Source organism: Chlamydomonas reinhardtii, assembly GCF_000002595.2.
Source record: "Chlamydomonas reinhardtii strain CC-503 cw92 mt+ unplaced genomic scaffold scaffold_19, whole genome shotgun sequence".
In the NCBI taxonomy this organism is placed as follows: Eukaryota; Viridiplantae; Chlorophyta; class Chlorophyceae; order Chlamydomonadales; family Chlamydomonadaceae; genus Chlamydomonas; species Chlamydomonas reinhardtii.
In genome coordinates this window covers 140,383-155,157 of record NW_025061532.1, presented here as the reverse complement: position 1 = coordinate 155,157, position 14,775 = coordinate 140,383, and the positions used below count along the sequence as shown (strand labels likewise).

Below are 14,775 nucleotides of genomic sequence, written 5' to 3'. Positions count from 1 at the left end.
CGGGTGACATGTCCACATGTCCACATGTCGGTCGGTCAAAGTGTGTTCCCAAGGCGGATCATTTTGCATAGCGATAGATCTCACCGAGAGCAGTCAATTGGCACCAACCTGACAAAAAACTAAGGGGTTCTGAGGGGGTTTTGGGGGGTCGTACGGTAGGGGGGGTCGGTCGGTCGGTCGGTCGGGGGGTCCGGGAGGTTTTGTGGCATGGGGTCAAAAAAGTTTGTTCCTACCCCCCCCCCCTGACTGTAACATACATTTGCAACGTCTTAACACGCGTTTGTGGCCAGCCATCAATGGCTCAGCCAAGTGAGCCGATGTCAAAGTGCGAGCGACTCGTCCTTAGGGCAAAATATAGTGATGGGTGTGTGCGCTCCAACTATCCTCCAAATCCAGATAGCCAGCGCGTTGCCGTCATGCATGCACAGGCCTCCCCGGACTCCAACCTTGAACCAAAGCCGGGTGGCGCGCCTACTAGCCACTGCACCCAGGCCCATCGCTCCCCCCTCAACTGGAGTGCATTCAAGTGGTGAAACCCAGGCCCTAGAACCGGTAAAGCACAGGAAAGGCACTGAAAACCATGCACACGCATACACACATACTACACGCTGTAGCGCTGTGTCGATACCAGCCCCGTTCCGCACAGCTTACGTAGCATGCAATTGCCTACTACATCGCGGAATCGGACCAAGCGCGTGACCGCTCCACCCCATCCTCCAGTTCGGTATTAGGTTCTTCGCCTGGTGGCGGCACTTGCTTGTGCTCAGTCATGCCCAACATCGGCCTCATTAGGACACTCGCCTATTGCAACCGTACCCATGAAGTCAACCAGCCGATGCTCCAGCCAACCTAAGCATGCCGCTTCATGGCCCCATGCGGAACATGCCGGATTGCCCATCGCACCTGCACACGTGCACCGTGCCCTGCACACTCCGCCATCTGTCGCGGCCGCGCCCCCACCACCAACCCCCCACCCCCACCCCCTCCACACACCCCACACACACCAACCCAATGACATCTGCTGCCGACGCAGCCCACGGCACGATCAGGTCCCCGGGCCGGACACGGTTGCGGGCTCCAGCCCGCCACCGTCTCCCATGCCGTAGCCGCGTCGTACCCATACCGTATGTACCAGACCAGACCATCGAACCGATGTATGTACGAACGTAACCGCCCGCCAACGGTCAGACTCAAGAGTCAGAATCAGCGCCCTGCCTGCCTCACCGACTGAAGCCGCAGGCCTCAAACCCACACACTCGCAGGGAGATGACACACGCTCAATTCGCAGACTTGACCCCGCCCCCACGCTTAACAACCCGCCTCCACAACTTGTGGCACGTGTCCATGAAGTTCTTGAGCGGTGCGGCAAATTATCAACTCGTATTTACCATCATAGTCGTGTTGTGGACGTGCGTGCGCGGTGTGGGGGATGGCAGCATGCTACCGGGCCGTCACCACACCCACACCCACACCCACACACGTGCGTGTTATGTACACACAAAAAAACACGTGCATGCGCTGTGTTTCAGCCGCGTTTTGGGAGTCACACCGTGGGCTATGCCGGCCCCCTAACCGTGTGTTGTTAACCAAACACACCAACACACAAAGCCTTCGCAGGCAACATGGAACCTGCGACGTAGTGCCGCTGTATCAATGCAACCCCCCGGGGTGCTACTGCTGCTGCCGGGGTGTGGACAGCCGCTGCCGCCGCCGCTACAGCCGCCTTCACCACTGCTACAGCTGCTACAGCCTCCACTACTGCTACTGCTGCTGCCGGAGACTGGACAGCTGCGCTGCTCGCTGGTTGAAGAACAGCTGCAGAGCCTCCTGAACGTCCACCGTTGACAGCTCCGTCAGGGCCGAGAAACCGCCGCCGCCGCCGCCGCCACGGCCGCCACGGCTGCCGCCGCCAACGCTGCGCAGCGCTGCCGCCAGCAGGCCGACACTGCCAATGCCGCCGCCGCCGCTGCCCTTGTCGCCGCCGGCGTCAGGCAGCGGGTCCGCCTCCACGTGAACCATGAGCGGCTCACGGCGGCCGCTGCCGCCGCCGCCGCCGCCACCGTAGCCGCCGGAGGCGCCGCCGCTGCCTCGGCTGTGGGTGGCGGCGCCGCCGCGGCTGCCGCCGCCGCTGTTTGTCGGCAGGTTGCCCTCAGCCTGCGGTGTTCGGAAGCGGGGAGCGGGGTCGGGGGCATGGAGGAATGAGAGGATTTGGCGGTGTGTGTGGCGGCGGCATGAGGCAATGGCGGAATGAACGGGTGGCTGTGTGGATTGCGGGATGAATGCAGGTGGGCGGCTGTAGGTTACTATACGAGTGCCGTCGACCCGCTTCAAGTGTTTGAGTGAGCACGAGGGAAGGACTACGTGGTACGGAAATGAAGCAACAACATGAAGTGGAGGGGTTGCAAAGATGGTTGGGAAAGCGGTGCAGCGAGTGGAGGGGAGGGGTAGCCCCGCATCCGTAAGGTGCCACGGTATACGGCATACAGTGTGCCATTCACACCGCCGGTGCTGCCGGTACCCGCCTCCTTCCCCACGTGGTTTCCTGCCCTCGCGCCCTGTGCACCTGGGAGCTGTAGGCTACGCCCGCCACGGCCAGTCGTCCCGCCAAGGCCCGGGCCACATGCCCAGTTCATCCAACCAAGGCCCGCCGCACATCGCCAGTCAAGGGCGCCAGCCAGTTCTGCCGTGCCCCCAACCCCCAACTACCCCTAACCACAACCGGCATCCTTACCGGCGGCATCCGGCGGTCCAATAGTACGGCGTTGTCGCCGCTCTCCCCAGCCATGTCCTCCAATCCACCCCGGCCGCCGCCGCCGCGCTGCGCCGCCGCCGCCGCCACCGCTGCGGTGGCGGCGCCGCTGGAGGCGCCACTGGTACGCGACACGCCCCCGCTGCCGCCGCCGGCGGCGCTGCCGGTGTCACCGCTCCTCGCAGACACAGACGCGCCGCCGCCGCCGCCAACGCCGCCGCCGCCGCCAGCCAACGCTGACGGCAGCGGGTCCGGTTGCGTGGCACCTGCCAGGTAGCTACTGAGGCCGCTCAGACCGCTAAAACCACTCAGCGCACTCAGTCGCCCACTGACGCCGCCCCAGCGCCCGCCGCCGCCACCGCCGCCGCCAAGCCCCAGACCGTCATCCAGCGGCGGCGCCGCCAGATCCAGAGTCGCGCCCGCCGACAGCCGGGATCCGCCGCCACCGCCGCCGCCGCCGCCAGGCCGCGGAAGGCCGCCGTACGGCGCCGTACCACCAAAACCCAGATCGTGGTTTTGGAAATCCCGGTCCCGGTCCCGGTCTCGCTCGCGCTCTGCCGCCGCCGCGGACAGCACAAGTACGGCATTGCTGCCGTTCCCATGGTTTCCGTTGCCGCTGGGGTCGGCCTTAAACCGGCCACCCTCCCCGCCGCCGCCGCCGCCGGCTCCCGCCGCCGCCACAGCCGCTGGCGGCGGCGGCGGCGCGTACGCCAGCTCAGCATCCTGCAGCACCGCCAGCGGCGCCTGGCAGGCTGCGCGCGCTGCGTCCAGGTTGGCAAAGCTGCCTAGCGTCGTGAAACGGCCCACGCGGCCGTTCCAGACGGCGGCGCAAACGCCGCCGCCATTGCCGCCGCCGCCGCCGCCTGGCGGCAGTGTGTACAGCACGCCCATGATGTGGGCCAGGCCGCCGCTCTGTACGACCGCCTCCAACTGACACCCGGCCGGCAGCGCCTTTGCAAGCGCCGCCAGCGAGTAACCGCTGCCGCCGCCGCCGCCGCCGCTGCCGCCGCCGCCGCCGTTGCCGCCTCCGGCAGTGGCGGCGGCTGCTTCCGCGGCCGCCATCGGCTCGTGCTTGATACCGATGCCGCCCAGAGCCGCCGCCGCGGCCGCCAGGCCGTTGACGCCCCTGCCATCCCCATCGCCGCCACCGCCGCCGCCGCCGCCACCACCGCCACCGCCGCCAGCTGGTGTCATGAGTGAGGGCAGGCCGGTGTGCAGTGCAGGCACCTTGCGAATGCCGTTGGCCAGGCTGGCCAAGCTGCCGCTGAGGTCGGCAAAAAGCGACGAGTTAAAACCGCCATTGCCACCACCGCCGCCGCCACCGAACGACAGCCCCAAAGCCGATGCCACGTCATTCACCGCATCCGCGTCCCCATCTGGGTCGGGCTGCAACAGCATTGCAAGCTGCCGCGAGGCGCCGCCGCCGGCGCCGCCACCGCCACGGAGCGCCACGCCCAGGCTGCTCAACCGCCCACCGCTGCCGCCAAAACCACCCCCGCCGCCGCCGCCAAAACCGCCGCCACCGCCGCCGCCGAGTAGTGAAGGCTGGCCGCGCCCAAACTGCGGTGCCAAGCGGTTGCCGCCGCCCGACCGCAGCATCCCGAGAGCGCCGCCGCCGCCGTGGTTACCAGTGGCACTAGCTAGCAGCTCGGCTAGGTCCTCACTGACGCCGCCGCCAATGCCGCTTAGCCCGCCGCCGCCACCGCCGCCGCCGCCGCCGCCGTGGATCTGCTGAAGCAGAAGCGCCGCCGTCGAGCTGTCGCCTCCGCCTCCGCCACCGCCGCCACCGCCGCCGCCGCCACCGCGGTTTCGTAACCGCGCGATGGCGGCCGATGCCTGATCCGCATGACTGAGCGCCGCCCGCAGGTCGTTCTCAGCGGCGGCGCCGCCCCCGCCGGCCGCCGCCGCCAGCGCCGCCGCCAGGGACCGGTCCTCCAGCGACCCAAGCAGCCCGTGCCCATGGAACCCACCGCCGCCGCCGCCGCCACCGCCGCCGCCGCCGCGGCCGAGGCTGCCCATCAGCCCACTCAAGCCGCCGCCACTCATGCCGGACTGCCCCTGCCCCTGCCCACGGCCCCCCAGCAGGCCCATGTGGCCACCGCCGCCAAGGCCGCCACCGCCGCCGCCGCCAAGGCCGCCGCCGCCGAGCCCCAAGCCATCCACCAAGCCGCGAAGGCTTCCGCCGTTGCCGCCGCCGAGGCCCTTGACACCCGATGACGTCAGCAGGCCACTGTTGCCGCCGCCCAGGCCGCCCAACCCGCTAAGCCCTCCGCCGCCGCCGCCATCACGGCCGTACGACAGCAGCTCTTCGAGTGATCCCATCATCATTCCACTACTCACGCCGCCGCCGCCGCCACCGCCGCCAAGGCCACCGCCGCTGATTCCGCTGAGCGTGCCGCGCGCGCCCAGGCCGCCGCCGCCGCCGCCGCCGCTACTGCCGCCGCCCATGCTTAGGTCGAGCGCGCCTAGCGTGGCCAGGCGGTTGGCGGCGGCGGCGCCGCCGTTGCCGTTGGCGCCGCGGCCGTTACCGTTACCGTTGGCGGCGGCGGCGGCGCCCGCCACCTCCGCCAGCGCGGACAGCGCCGCCTCCTCCTCCTGCCCCAGCATACGACCCATGAGGCTGCGCCGCTGCGGGCCGCCGCCGCCGCCGCCGCCGCCGCCACCCAGCCCGCTGTTGCCCCCTAGCCCCGCAAGAGCGCCCAGCCCGCCGCCGCCGAGGCCGCCGCCGCCGTCGGGCAGCAACGCCTGCAGATCCAGCGGCATACCGCCCGGCCCGTCATCGCCGCCGCCATCATCAACAAACCCGGCCTGCGGCCCGGCGCCGCCGCCGCCGCCGCCGCCGCCGCCGCCGGTGCGGGCGTTACCGCGGTGCCGCCGCGCCGGCGGCGCCTCCTCTAGCCCCTCGGACCAGTCCTCATCCTCGTCATTACCGCCGCTGGCCGCCCCGCCACCGCCGCCACCGCGCCGCCGCCGGCCGCCTGCGCCGCCTCCACGACGCGGCGTCGGAGCATCGTCGCCGCCCGCAGCCGCGGCTCCTCCCCGCCCGCCGCCGCCACCGCCGCCGCCGCCGCCGCCACGCGGCCGACGCGGCTTTGCGGGCGCCGCCGCTTCCTGAATCATTTCATCAATGGCTGGATCCGGTTTGAGGTTGCCGGAGGCGTCCACGTAATCCGCGTAGCTGAAGTTGAGCCGAGCCTGCGTGTTTGTGGGTTTGTGCAGTGTTACGTGCATCGGCTGCATGACGGCAAATCAGGCGACCACAATGTACGGAAATCGCAAAGAAAGGCCGTCGAAGGAGCGTTCGACGGAACATGAGGCCTGGGTGAGACAGTCAATCCGAGCCCGGTGCAACTGGAAAAAAACACGCACTGTGCGTACACCATGCTTACACAGGCGCCCCAGCCTCCCCCACAACCCAGCGGCACAAGCCAAGCATCCCAAGGGCCGCGCGGCGGTCCCTCTCCCCATCCCGCATGCCCGGCCTTTCGACTTCCCGCCCCGCCACGCCCGCCTAAACACCATGGCGCGGTCCCAGCCCCTGCCCACACCAGGCTCTGCTCTGCGCCGCACCTTGGGGCCCCGGATGCGGATGGCTGCGCGGTCAAACACCGCCGCGGCCTCGGCCTCGGTGTCATATGACCCCAGATATAGGTATTTGCCGCTGCTGTTGATCGCAGCTTGCCAGCGCTGCAACGCACGGTAAACGCAAACAAGTGTGTTTCAATGGATTGGAAATTGAGTGTATGGAGTTTTTGGCGAGCGGTGCTCAGAAGCCTGTACAGGTGGAAACCGTTCTCGCCGGTGGAATCCGGGATGCTTGGCCCGAAACCCTCAGAGCTCCGAACACCGCCACAAGCAAGGACTCTCAAGAAATCCCCTGCCATCGCCCCTCACAGGGCAGGCTTAGCCACACCTTGTTCTTCTTGTTCCAGCATACACCGCGGAACTTGGACGTTAGCTGCTTGTTGGATGACACGGCCACAGCTTTCGTGCCGTGTTTGAGAATTTCTTCTCGTTGTCGCTGAGCCTCTAGCGATTCCCCAGGAAGCCCTTCCAGTCCAGCGCCAGCTGTTCCGCCGTGGTCAGCAAATTCTCGCCGCGCTGTTGCCTCATCGTCGCGGCCCTGGTCCGCCTCCTCTGTCTTGATCACCACGTCCATTCAGACAGTATGTGACTACGTAGCCGTGCAGGTTTGGCGACTCACAGGTAGCCAGGGGGCACCAAGCCCCAAAATCCACGACCCAACGTTCAAGGTAAGAAGGACAACGTGAATTCAGCGGAGCCTCAACGCTCCTTGAGCCACTGACGCATTTCTGTGTGGCGCGTGCGGCGCCTTTGCCGTCACAGAGAGGGAAAGTGGCGAAGAGTGCGAAGCTCAGAGAGCCGCTGCTCTAACCACTGCCTGTAATTAATTGTCGAGTCTCTATCAAAGCCGAACACACACGCAGGGTCTCGGGCCGAGTCAAGGCACCAGTCGTAATAATTTCACTGCCGCTTCCCGCAAGTGTGCTAGTTGTGCGACTTATGTCATACCAAATGAGCTATACTTGGATGCCGCAGTTCTGGTGGATGGTGCTTCCACTGAGAAAGTGGGGGCCACAAGTGTATGCGCACTCTAATGAAAGGAACGGCTGCAGATAATTACACCAAGTGTATCAGGAAAGTCAGCCTGTAGAATCTCGGCGTTACTGCGGCTTTCTTCATGCCCCCATCTTTCCCCACGCATCGTTGCCCCCCGCCCGCGCCCCCTGCTCCTAGCGAGCGCAAGTACAACTCCTGTGCCCTCGGCCGCGCTCTGTGCCAACGACGAAGCAGGATTCCGGAGGCGCCCAGCCAGCGCACATAACTGGCCGCCCGCTTGCCGAGGCGCAACGCCTGCGGGCGCTGGGCGACTGTGGGCTGAGGTGCCAATAACGACCATGAGGGGGGGGGAGGAGGTGTGGGCGAGGGCGAGAGGCTACGAGAGAGGGGGTTGTGGAGACCAGCCCAAACTATAGGGTTTTGGGGAGCGCACGTCTGGGTAGGCAGCAGAGACGCCGGACGCGGCAGTCACGCCGACCTAAACCCCTCCGCCTTGCCACAAGCCTTGCCATTATTACTGCCGAAGATCTTATCGCAGCCTCTGTGCTGCTGCGACATGAAACCCGTTCACACCGGCGGCAGCCAGCGCAGCACGCGGGCCACGGGGGCCGCATCAGGCGAGGCCAGGCGGCAGGCCGCAAATGCCTCCCCTTTGGTAATCGGCTCCCAGTCATGTGGTCATAATATCATGTGGTCATGTAACCGTGTGGATAGTAATGTGTGTCATGTGGGGTGTGAAAACTGGTTTTAGTACATCCGTCGGCGCCATCCAAACGCGCAATGCACCATTTCCGTGTGTAAATATGTTCGAGAGCGGCTCTGCGCTGGTGGTCCCATTCGTAGGAGTCGGGTTGTCGGGTTGTCGGGTTGTCAAGAGTCGGGTTGTCGGGAGTCGAGTTGTCCGTACAGTACTTGTGTGGGCGGGCGAGCGCAGGAGTCTGCTTTGGGTCTGCAGCGCTTGCTCCCACGGTTCGTGCCTGGAGGCGCGCTGCGGGCCACTGCTGCGGCCTGTGGGTTGTTGCGTCGCTGTGGGGCTGTAGGGCTGTAGGGCTGCGGGGCTGTGGGGCTGCAAATCTGTGGGTCTGCGGAAATGTGAGTCTGTGGGGCTGTGGGTCTGTGTTGTGGGTTACGGACGTGCGCTGCCGATTCCCCCTGCTGCTGCGGACCGCGCGGCTGTGCGCCACGGCCGCTAGCGCACGGCTGTGCGCTACCGGCTCGCCGCGCACTGCAAGGACGGGTTCATGCGTTACGCATGCTTTTTTGCGCACTACTGCGGACCGCATGACTGTGCGCTACGCCGCTACCGCTACTGCGCTGACCACTGCGCTGATGACCAACAAGTCCGGGCGGCGCTCCCTTGACCGCACACGTGCGTGTCACTGCGCGCGGGGGATTGGTGCGGGCATGTCACTGGGGGAGTGCGGGCTAGCTCGGGTGCATGGTGGGGTGCCGCCGTGCCTGCGGTGCTCCCATGCAGGCCGTGCAATGTATGTGTGTGTAAATACCAGCCCAAACGAAACCAAACCGAACCGAGCTAAACTAGCGGAGCACAGGAAGAGCCGTCACTTGATAGGCTGCCGCCGTGCCTCCACCTGCCCGCCGTGCCTGCGGGGTGCCACCATGCAGGCCGTGTGTGACACCAGCTTACAGCTCTGAGATCTTGCCAACTTGCCTTACCACTGTCCCATCACACACACACACACACACACACACACACACGCACACACACACACACACGCACGCACGCACGCACGCACGCACGCACGCACGCACGCACGCACGCACACACACACACACACCTGGCGCAACAAACCCACGGCTTCCCTTCTCCCAACCCGCAACCACCGGCCCATCAGCAAACCCACATCTCCACACCTCCACAACTCCACGCCATGCTCGTCCCAAACCCAGCTCAATCTTCCCACACCTCCACACCTAGCCCGGCCGACCCCCACGCCACACCCCCCACACCCCCTGCCTGCCCTATCCAGTCTCTACCCAACCCACCTATCCAAAGCCACCGCACCCATGTATACGATTCAGCTGGCCCAGGCCTAGCTCCCATCTAGCTGGCCAGGGCCTAGCTCCCATCGAGCTGGCCAGGGCCTAGCTCCCATCTAGCTGGCCAGCGCCGCCGCGCTGGGTACGGTGATGGGCGCCGCCAGCCTGTGCTGCCGCAGCCGCACCCCCGCCAGCCGCAGCAGCCGCAAACTGGCTAGATAGCCCACATCCGCGTCCGACACCACGGCCACTAGAGGCGGCGGCGGCTGTACGGCAGGCGGCGGCGCGAGCGCCGCCGCCGCCTGAGACCTGGGTCCGGATCCGGATTTTTCACTGGGTCCGGGCTCGCCGCCGCGCGCCCAGGAGGATAGGATTTGGCCCGAGGAGGCGGCCGCCGCGCCGCCGCCGCCCTCTTGCTCCCTACCGGGCCAGAAACCCGACCAGGACGCCGCCGCCCCGCCCTCCACTGCTCCATCCTCCGACCGCGCGCCCTCCTCCGCCGCTCCCACCGCCGCCGCCATCCCCACCTCCTCCACCAGCCCCACCTCCGCCACCATCCCCACCTCCGCCACCGTCCCCGCCGACACCGGCGCTGGGCGCAACGCTGACGTTGCTGCTGACGTCGACGGTGGTGTGCCCGCGTGTGCGCGCCAACCCGTGCTGCAGGTAGGGCTGGCACTGATGGCGCCGCCGATGCTGCCGCCGCCTCCCTCGCCCTCCCCGCCTCCCTCTCCCTGTCCCGCTCTCGCTCCCGCTTTCGCACCGTCTCCTGCCGGCGGTGAGCGCGGCGGTGAGGGCAGCGGTACTCCGGGTGTGACGGGGTGGGGGGAGCCGGCGGCGGTTGCGGCGGCGGGCGAGGGCGGCGCGAAGGCCGCCGTGGGAATGCCGGCGGACCCTGTGCGGGCGCCTGTGTGGGTGCCTGCGGCGTGGGCCCCTGCGGTGTGTGCGCCGGGAGGCTGTAGCAGCCGCGCCTCCCGCTGCGCCTGGCCCGCGCTGCTGCTGCTGCTGCTGCTGCTGCTACCGCACGCTGCGGCTGTAGCGGCGGCTGCCGGCCCCGGCCCCACCACACCCACCGCCGGCCCTGCCCCCCCTCTGGCGAGGGAGGGCGCCCAGGCGGCGGCTAGGTGCTCCAGATGACGGACCTTATCCTGTAGGGGGTGGGGGGAGAGGGGGAGTGGAGAATAGGTTACATGCCAGGTTACCGTAGTCAATGAAGTGGTAGACGGTAGACAATCTTAGGGAACAGTAATCGGTCCCCGAGGGGGGGGGGCGGGATTGGCTGGGAGGATTGGGGTGGAGAGGCGGACCATGCGGTGCACCTCGCACCCCCTCGCTCCGCCCATCTCGCGCACATACACACACACGCTCTGGCAGCCCCCTCCCTCCATCCCCACCTCGTGGTAGACCACCTCGGTGATCCCCGCCTGGATGAGCAGCTTGGCGCACTCATTGCAGGGGAACATGGTCACGTACACACGCTGTGTATGGGGGGTGGGGGAAGACGCGGGGTTTGCAAGGATTGGTACAGAGAAGCGGGGGAGGGGAACACGGTCACGTACACACGCTGCGTCAGGGGGAGGAGGGGGAACATGGTCACGTACACACGCTGCATAGGGAGGGGGGGGGAAGGCGCGGGGGTTACATTTATGATTGATTAAGAAGTGAAGTGAGTGGGCGGGGGTGGGGGGAGACATGGCCACGTATACACGCTGCGTATGATGTGGTACAAAGAAACCAAGCAGAGCAGGTCTGATACTACACCCAGGTCGTTACGTAACAACATAGCATAACCACACAACAGCAAACAACAGAACTTCTCACCGCGCCCGCCACGCTGGCCGCGTTCTTGTTGAGCAGCGCATTCGCCTCCGCATGCACCACGTAGGGATACTTGGTGCCCAGGGGGTCGTTGTCGGTTGAGGCGGCGGTTGAAGCGGCGGTTGTGGCGGTTGAGGCGGCGGTTAGGCCGTTGCCGCTGCCGCGGGGGCACACCTGTGTGAGGGTTGGGGTAGAGTTGGGGGAGGGCGAGGCGGGTGGGCGTCTGCCGGTTCAGACAGAGCGCGCGGGGCGCGGGGAGGGGTCAGTTCATTCCGCTGCCACCCCAGGGCATGTTTCCATCTCCGGATGAGACAACAAAAGAGAGAAGAGATCATTTCGGATGGAAGCGCACAGAGCGCGAAGGAGCCCGTTGACCCGATGGAACGGTCAATGGAATGCCCCCCCCCCCCCCGCTGTACCTCTGGACGTCGGCACTTCACTTCATATTTGATACACACCATCCCATGGATGGCTACCCCCCCTTCCGCGCTCCGCCCTCGCCCACTGCTCATCTGGCCCATGCGACTCGCAACCCGACCCGACCCGCGATCTCCTGTCTCGCAAGACCAGCTTGTCGCGTCCACCGCGCGACCGCCTCCCTGTCTCGCCCCATGCCACCGTCAAACCCAAAGCCAAGTCCGACCCCGACCCCCCGGCGGTGCCACCGGAGGTGCGCAGACGGAGCCGAGGCCCCCACTCCCCGAACTGCCCCCGGGGAAACCCCCAACACGCGCCTTTTGGCCCAGGAGGCCTCTGCCTATACCGTGGGCCTGCATCCCTACTCGTCGGGCGCTCGGGCTCATCAAGCGCGCCACGTGCCTTGCTCCCAGCTCCCCGCTGCCCCCAGCAGCACCCAGCAGCAACCCCCTCCCCCAGTTCCGCCCCCCTCCCTCCCGCTAAAGCACCGCGCCCCCCGGTTCGGTTTAGTTTGGACTGGCATCTACACCCCCCCCCCCTACCTTGACCCCCTTCATGCGGTCCATCCTTGGCCCCTTCACCTCACCGCACCCTGCTCACCTAAAACCCTTAACCCTTGACTGTTTCAGACTCATGTTCACATGTAACCGTACTGCATCACTGCGCTACTTTACACGGGCCAGTTAATATGCCTCACATGCACGCGCATCACTGCACTGTTTCATACGTTGATCATATCAAAATACCAAGTCGAGCCTAAACAAATTGCGGTCGCCTCACATGCACACGCACCTTGGCCCAGGGCAGGTCGGAGTCGCAGCAGCCGCGTGGGAAGCCGTTGTACCCAATGCCCAGAATGACATTGTCCGCGTTCACGATCACCGCGCCCACCTGTTTAAGAGAAGAGATTTCCAGCATTTGGTACAATTGTCCATCATGAGTTGTAAACAGAAACGTTGGGGATTCCGGGGTATCCATTACGGGGTCTTACGGGGTCGGCGTTGAAGGGGGAAAGGCGAGGTGAGGAAGCAGGGAAAACAGCAACCCCCCACACGAAACACACAACCAAACCCGCCATCCCCCTCTAACCCCCATTCTCCCCACCTAACGCACATCCCCGGCCTCGCCAATGATGATGATGGTGGAACTCATTCATCATTCATCGGGCTTGGGCATGATTGGGGTTTCCCTTTCTACCCCACCTGCTTGTTGGGGTCCTTGCTCCCCTCCTTCCCACTCCCTTCCCCGTGCCCTCCCCACCCAACCCGCTCGTTAGGGTCCTTGGCCCTGTCCTTCCCACTCCCTCCCACCCCATACTTGTGATTTAATCAGACTTGTGATCCCCCCCCCCCACACACACACGCTCGCACCTGCTTGTTGGGGTCCTTGCTCCTCTCCGCGGACAGGAAGGCCAGCGCCATAAAGTAATCGTCCCAGCTCAGGCTCCTGCGAGTGGGAGTGCGAGTAGGAGTTAGCAGGGGTGTTAGGGAGATTGCGCACATACTGGGTCTGTGTTGCAGACTGTGCGCTCGTGACTGTGTGGGGGTATGTTGTGTTGTGGTAGGAACGCACAGTTTGGGAAAGGGTGGTGCATGCGAGTACGGAAGCATGTGGGTTCGCTGGGTGGAGGCTTTTGGAGGCAGGTGTCAGGCCGATGTGGAGCGAGTTGAAGCGCTGCGGCTGGCGCTCTCTTTGGAACCCGTGCATGGCCTTGCTCCCCGCCTTTCCCCGCCTTTCCCCTCCCTCCCTCCATACGTGCCGCCGTGTTTTAAAGAGCACAGAGCGTGTGTGTGTGCGCGTTCACGTGCCTATGAGCCGCTTACCCGCTGCGCGGCGAGGGGTCGGTCGGGTCGCGGCGCCCGCTAGCCTGCAGCGGCGACCGCAGCAGCGCCGCCGCCGTCGCCGCTGACACGGAGGCCGCCGCTGCCGCCGCCGGCGTTGCCGCCGCCACCGACGCCGCATCAACTGAGAAGCCCACTGCCCCCTGTTGCTGCTGCTGTTCCTGGCGGTGGTGTTGCTGCTGCTGTTGCTGCTGCTGCTGCTGCTGCTGCTGCTGCTGCTGCTGCTGCTGCTGCTGCGTGCGCTCATGCTGGTGCAGGTGCGGGTGCGGGGGCTGGCCTCGCTGTTTGTCAGGCGTGCTTTCCGCAGCTGGTGCCGCTGCTGGTGCTGATGCCGATGCCGCAGCGAGGGCACTGGCTGCGGCAGCGGACGTGCCACCGAGCGCGAGGAGGCCCGGGCGGCTGTGCTGGGCGCTCCGGCGCGGTGGGTGCGGGTGTTCGTGCTGCTGCTGGTAGTTCCGCGGCGGCGAGGTCGTGAGCACAGTCGCGTGGTGGCCTGCATGATGAGAAGATTGCGAGGATTTGGCGCCGGCTGCAGCTCTTGATGGTGCTGCAACGACCACGTAGCCGTCCCCGCCGAGTAGCGAGCGCGCGAGCGCGCCTTCGATTGAATGGGCATGGCTGCCCGGGCCAGCACGAGCCCGTTTAAGCGGGAGATAGTCTTGCGAGCTGTCATATGAGCAAGAAGAGCCATGCTGCGGACCGCGTGATGGTCGCGATGGCGCGCGGAGGAGAGCCACCGCGGCAACCGCCCCGCCAAGAGCACCCGCGAGCGCGCCAGCTGCTATCGCGAGTGGAAGCCATGCACTGGTGCTTGGTACACTTGGTGTTTGCGCGGATATCACGACTTCGGAGGACATTTGAGAGCGCGCAAAATTGCAAGGCGTCAGCTGTTCTGCATGTCGTTGTCAGTTCATCTGTAGGTGTTTCAGGAAGCTCGTAGGATTGTTAGAATACGTGAGTGAGAGAAAGCGCTGACACGCCGGCTTCGCGCCAAATCCATCGCCGGATCCATCGGCTGGATCCTCGTGCTAACAATAACAAACACAAGGCTACTACCGGTGCACCGTACACATGTACTCCTCAGATCAGGCTGAAAGAGACTGCGAGGGTATCGATGTGGACGCCTTTCACGATCCGCGGCTCCGTGCGCCCTAGAAGGCTGGCGCACTCGTGTGCAAAAGAGGCGACACCAAATCATTTCAAACGCCAGTATTCTATGTGAGCTCATATTTTGCCGGTATGGTGCTTTAAGGGAGGGAATATGTGTGCGGTTGAAGGGGGCGGACCTCCAGAGTCCAGAGCCCGGGGAATCGTGGGGACGCGTGGGGTGACGTGGAGCGTGTCGATCACGGCCGTGATGTGATGCAC

At 65.7% G+C, this 14,775-nt stretch overlaps 2 protein-coding genes across 3 annotated transcripts; both read right to left on the bottom strand.

Moving 5' to 3' along the window:
• Window positions 1-250: 250 nt before the first annotated feature.
• On the bottom strand, window positions 251-7,312 carry CHLRE_19g750947v5 (uncharacterized protein). Its single transcript, XM_043072853.1, has 4 exons — window positions 6,663-7,312; window positions 6,320-6,436; window positions 2,732-5,944; window positions 251-2,154 (listed from the first exon to the last, which is right to left on the bottom strand). The coding sequence occupies exons 1-4, from the start codon at window positions 6,906-6,908 to the stop codon at window positions 1,762-1,764; spliced, it is 3,969 nt and encodes a 1,322-aa protein (XP_042914229.1). The 5' UTR covers window positions 6,909-7,312; the 3' UTR covers window positions 251-1,761.
• A 1,650-nt stretch (window positions 7,313-8,962) lies between these two features.
• CHLRE_19g750897v5 (uncharacterized protein) lies at window positions 8,963-14,622 on the bottom strand. Of its 2 annotated transcripts, XM_043072851.1 has the most exons (7): window positions 13,390-14,622; window positions 12,937-13,012; window positions 12,359-12,457; window positions 11,153-11,323; window positions 10,881-10,937; window positions 10,726-10,809; window positions 8,963-10,479 (listed from the first exon to the last, which is right to left on the bottom strand). In XM_043072851.1, exons 1-7 carry the CDS (start codon window positions 14,262-14,264, stop codon window positions 9,448-9,450), a joined length of 2,394 nt encoding a protein of 797 aa, XP_042914228.1. In that variant the 5' UTR covers window positions 14,265-14,622; the 3' UTR covers window positions 8,963-9,447. The 2 variants fall into 2 exon arrangements, with proteins under 2 accessions (XP_042914228.1, XP_042914227.1); XM_043072852.1 differs by lacking the exon at window positions 10,881-10,937.
• Window positions 14,623-14,775: the final 153 nt, after the last annotated feature.

Excerpts from the sequence above, each read along its gene's own strand:
- CHLRE_19g750947v5 (XM_043072853.1), bottom strand. The coding sequence starts at position 6,908 with ATGGACGTGGTGATCAAGACAGAGGAGGCGGACCAGGGCCGCGACGAT. Across the intron at positions 5,945-6,319 it reads TCCGCATCCGGGGCCCCAAG|GCTCGGCTCAACTTCAGCTA; the intron begins GTGCGGCGCAGA and ends ACAAACACGCAG. Across the intron at positions 2,155-2,731 it reads TGGACCGCCGGATGCCGCCG|GCTGAGGGCAACCTGCCGAC; the intron begins GTAAGGATGCCG and ends CGAACACCGCAG.
- CHLRE_19g750897v5 (XM_043072851.1), bottom strand. The coding sequence starts at position 14,264 with ATGTCCTCCGAAGTCGTGATATCCGCGCAAACACCAAGTGTACCAAGC. Across the intron at positions 13,013-13,389 it reads GACCCCTCGCCGCGCAGCGG|GAGCCTGAGCTGGGACGATT; the intron begins GTAAGCGGCTCA and ends TCCCACTCGCAG. Across the intron at positions 11,324-12,358 it reads CCGACCTGCCCTGGGCCAAG|GTGTGCCCCCGCGGCAGCGG; the intron begins GTGCGTGTGCAT and ends ACCCTCACACAG.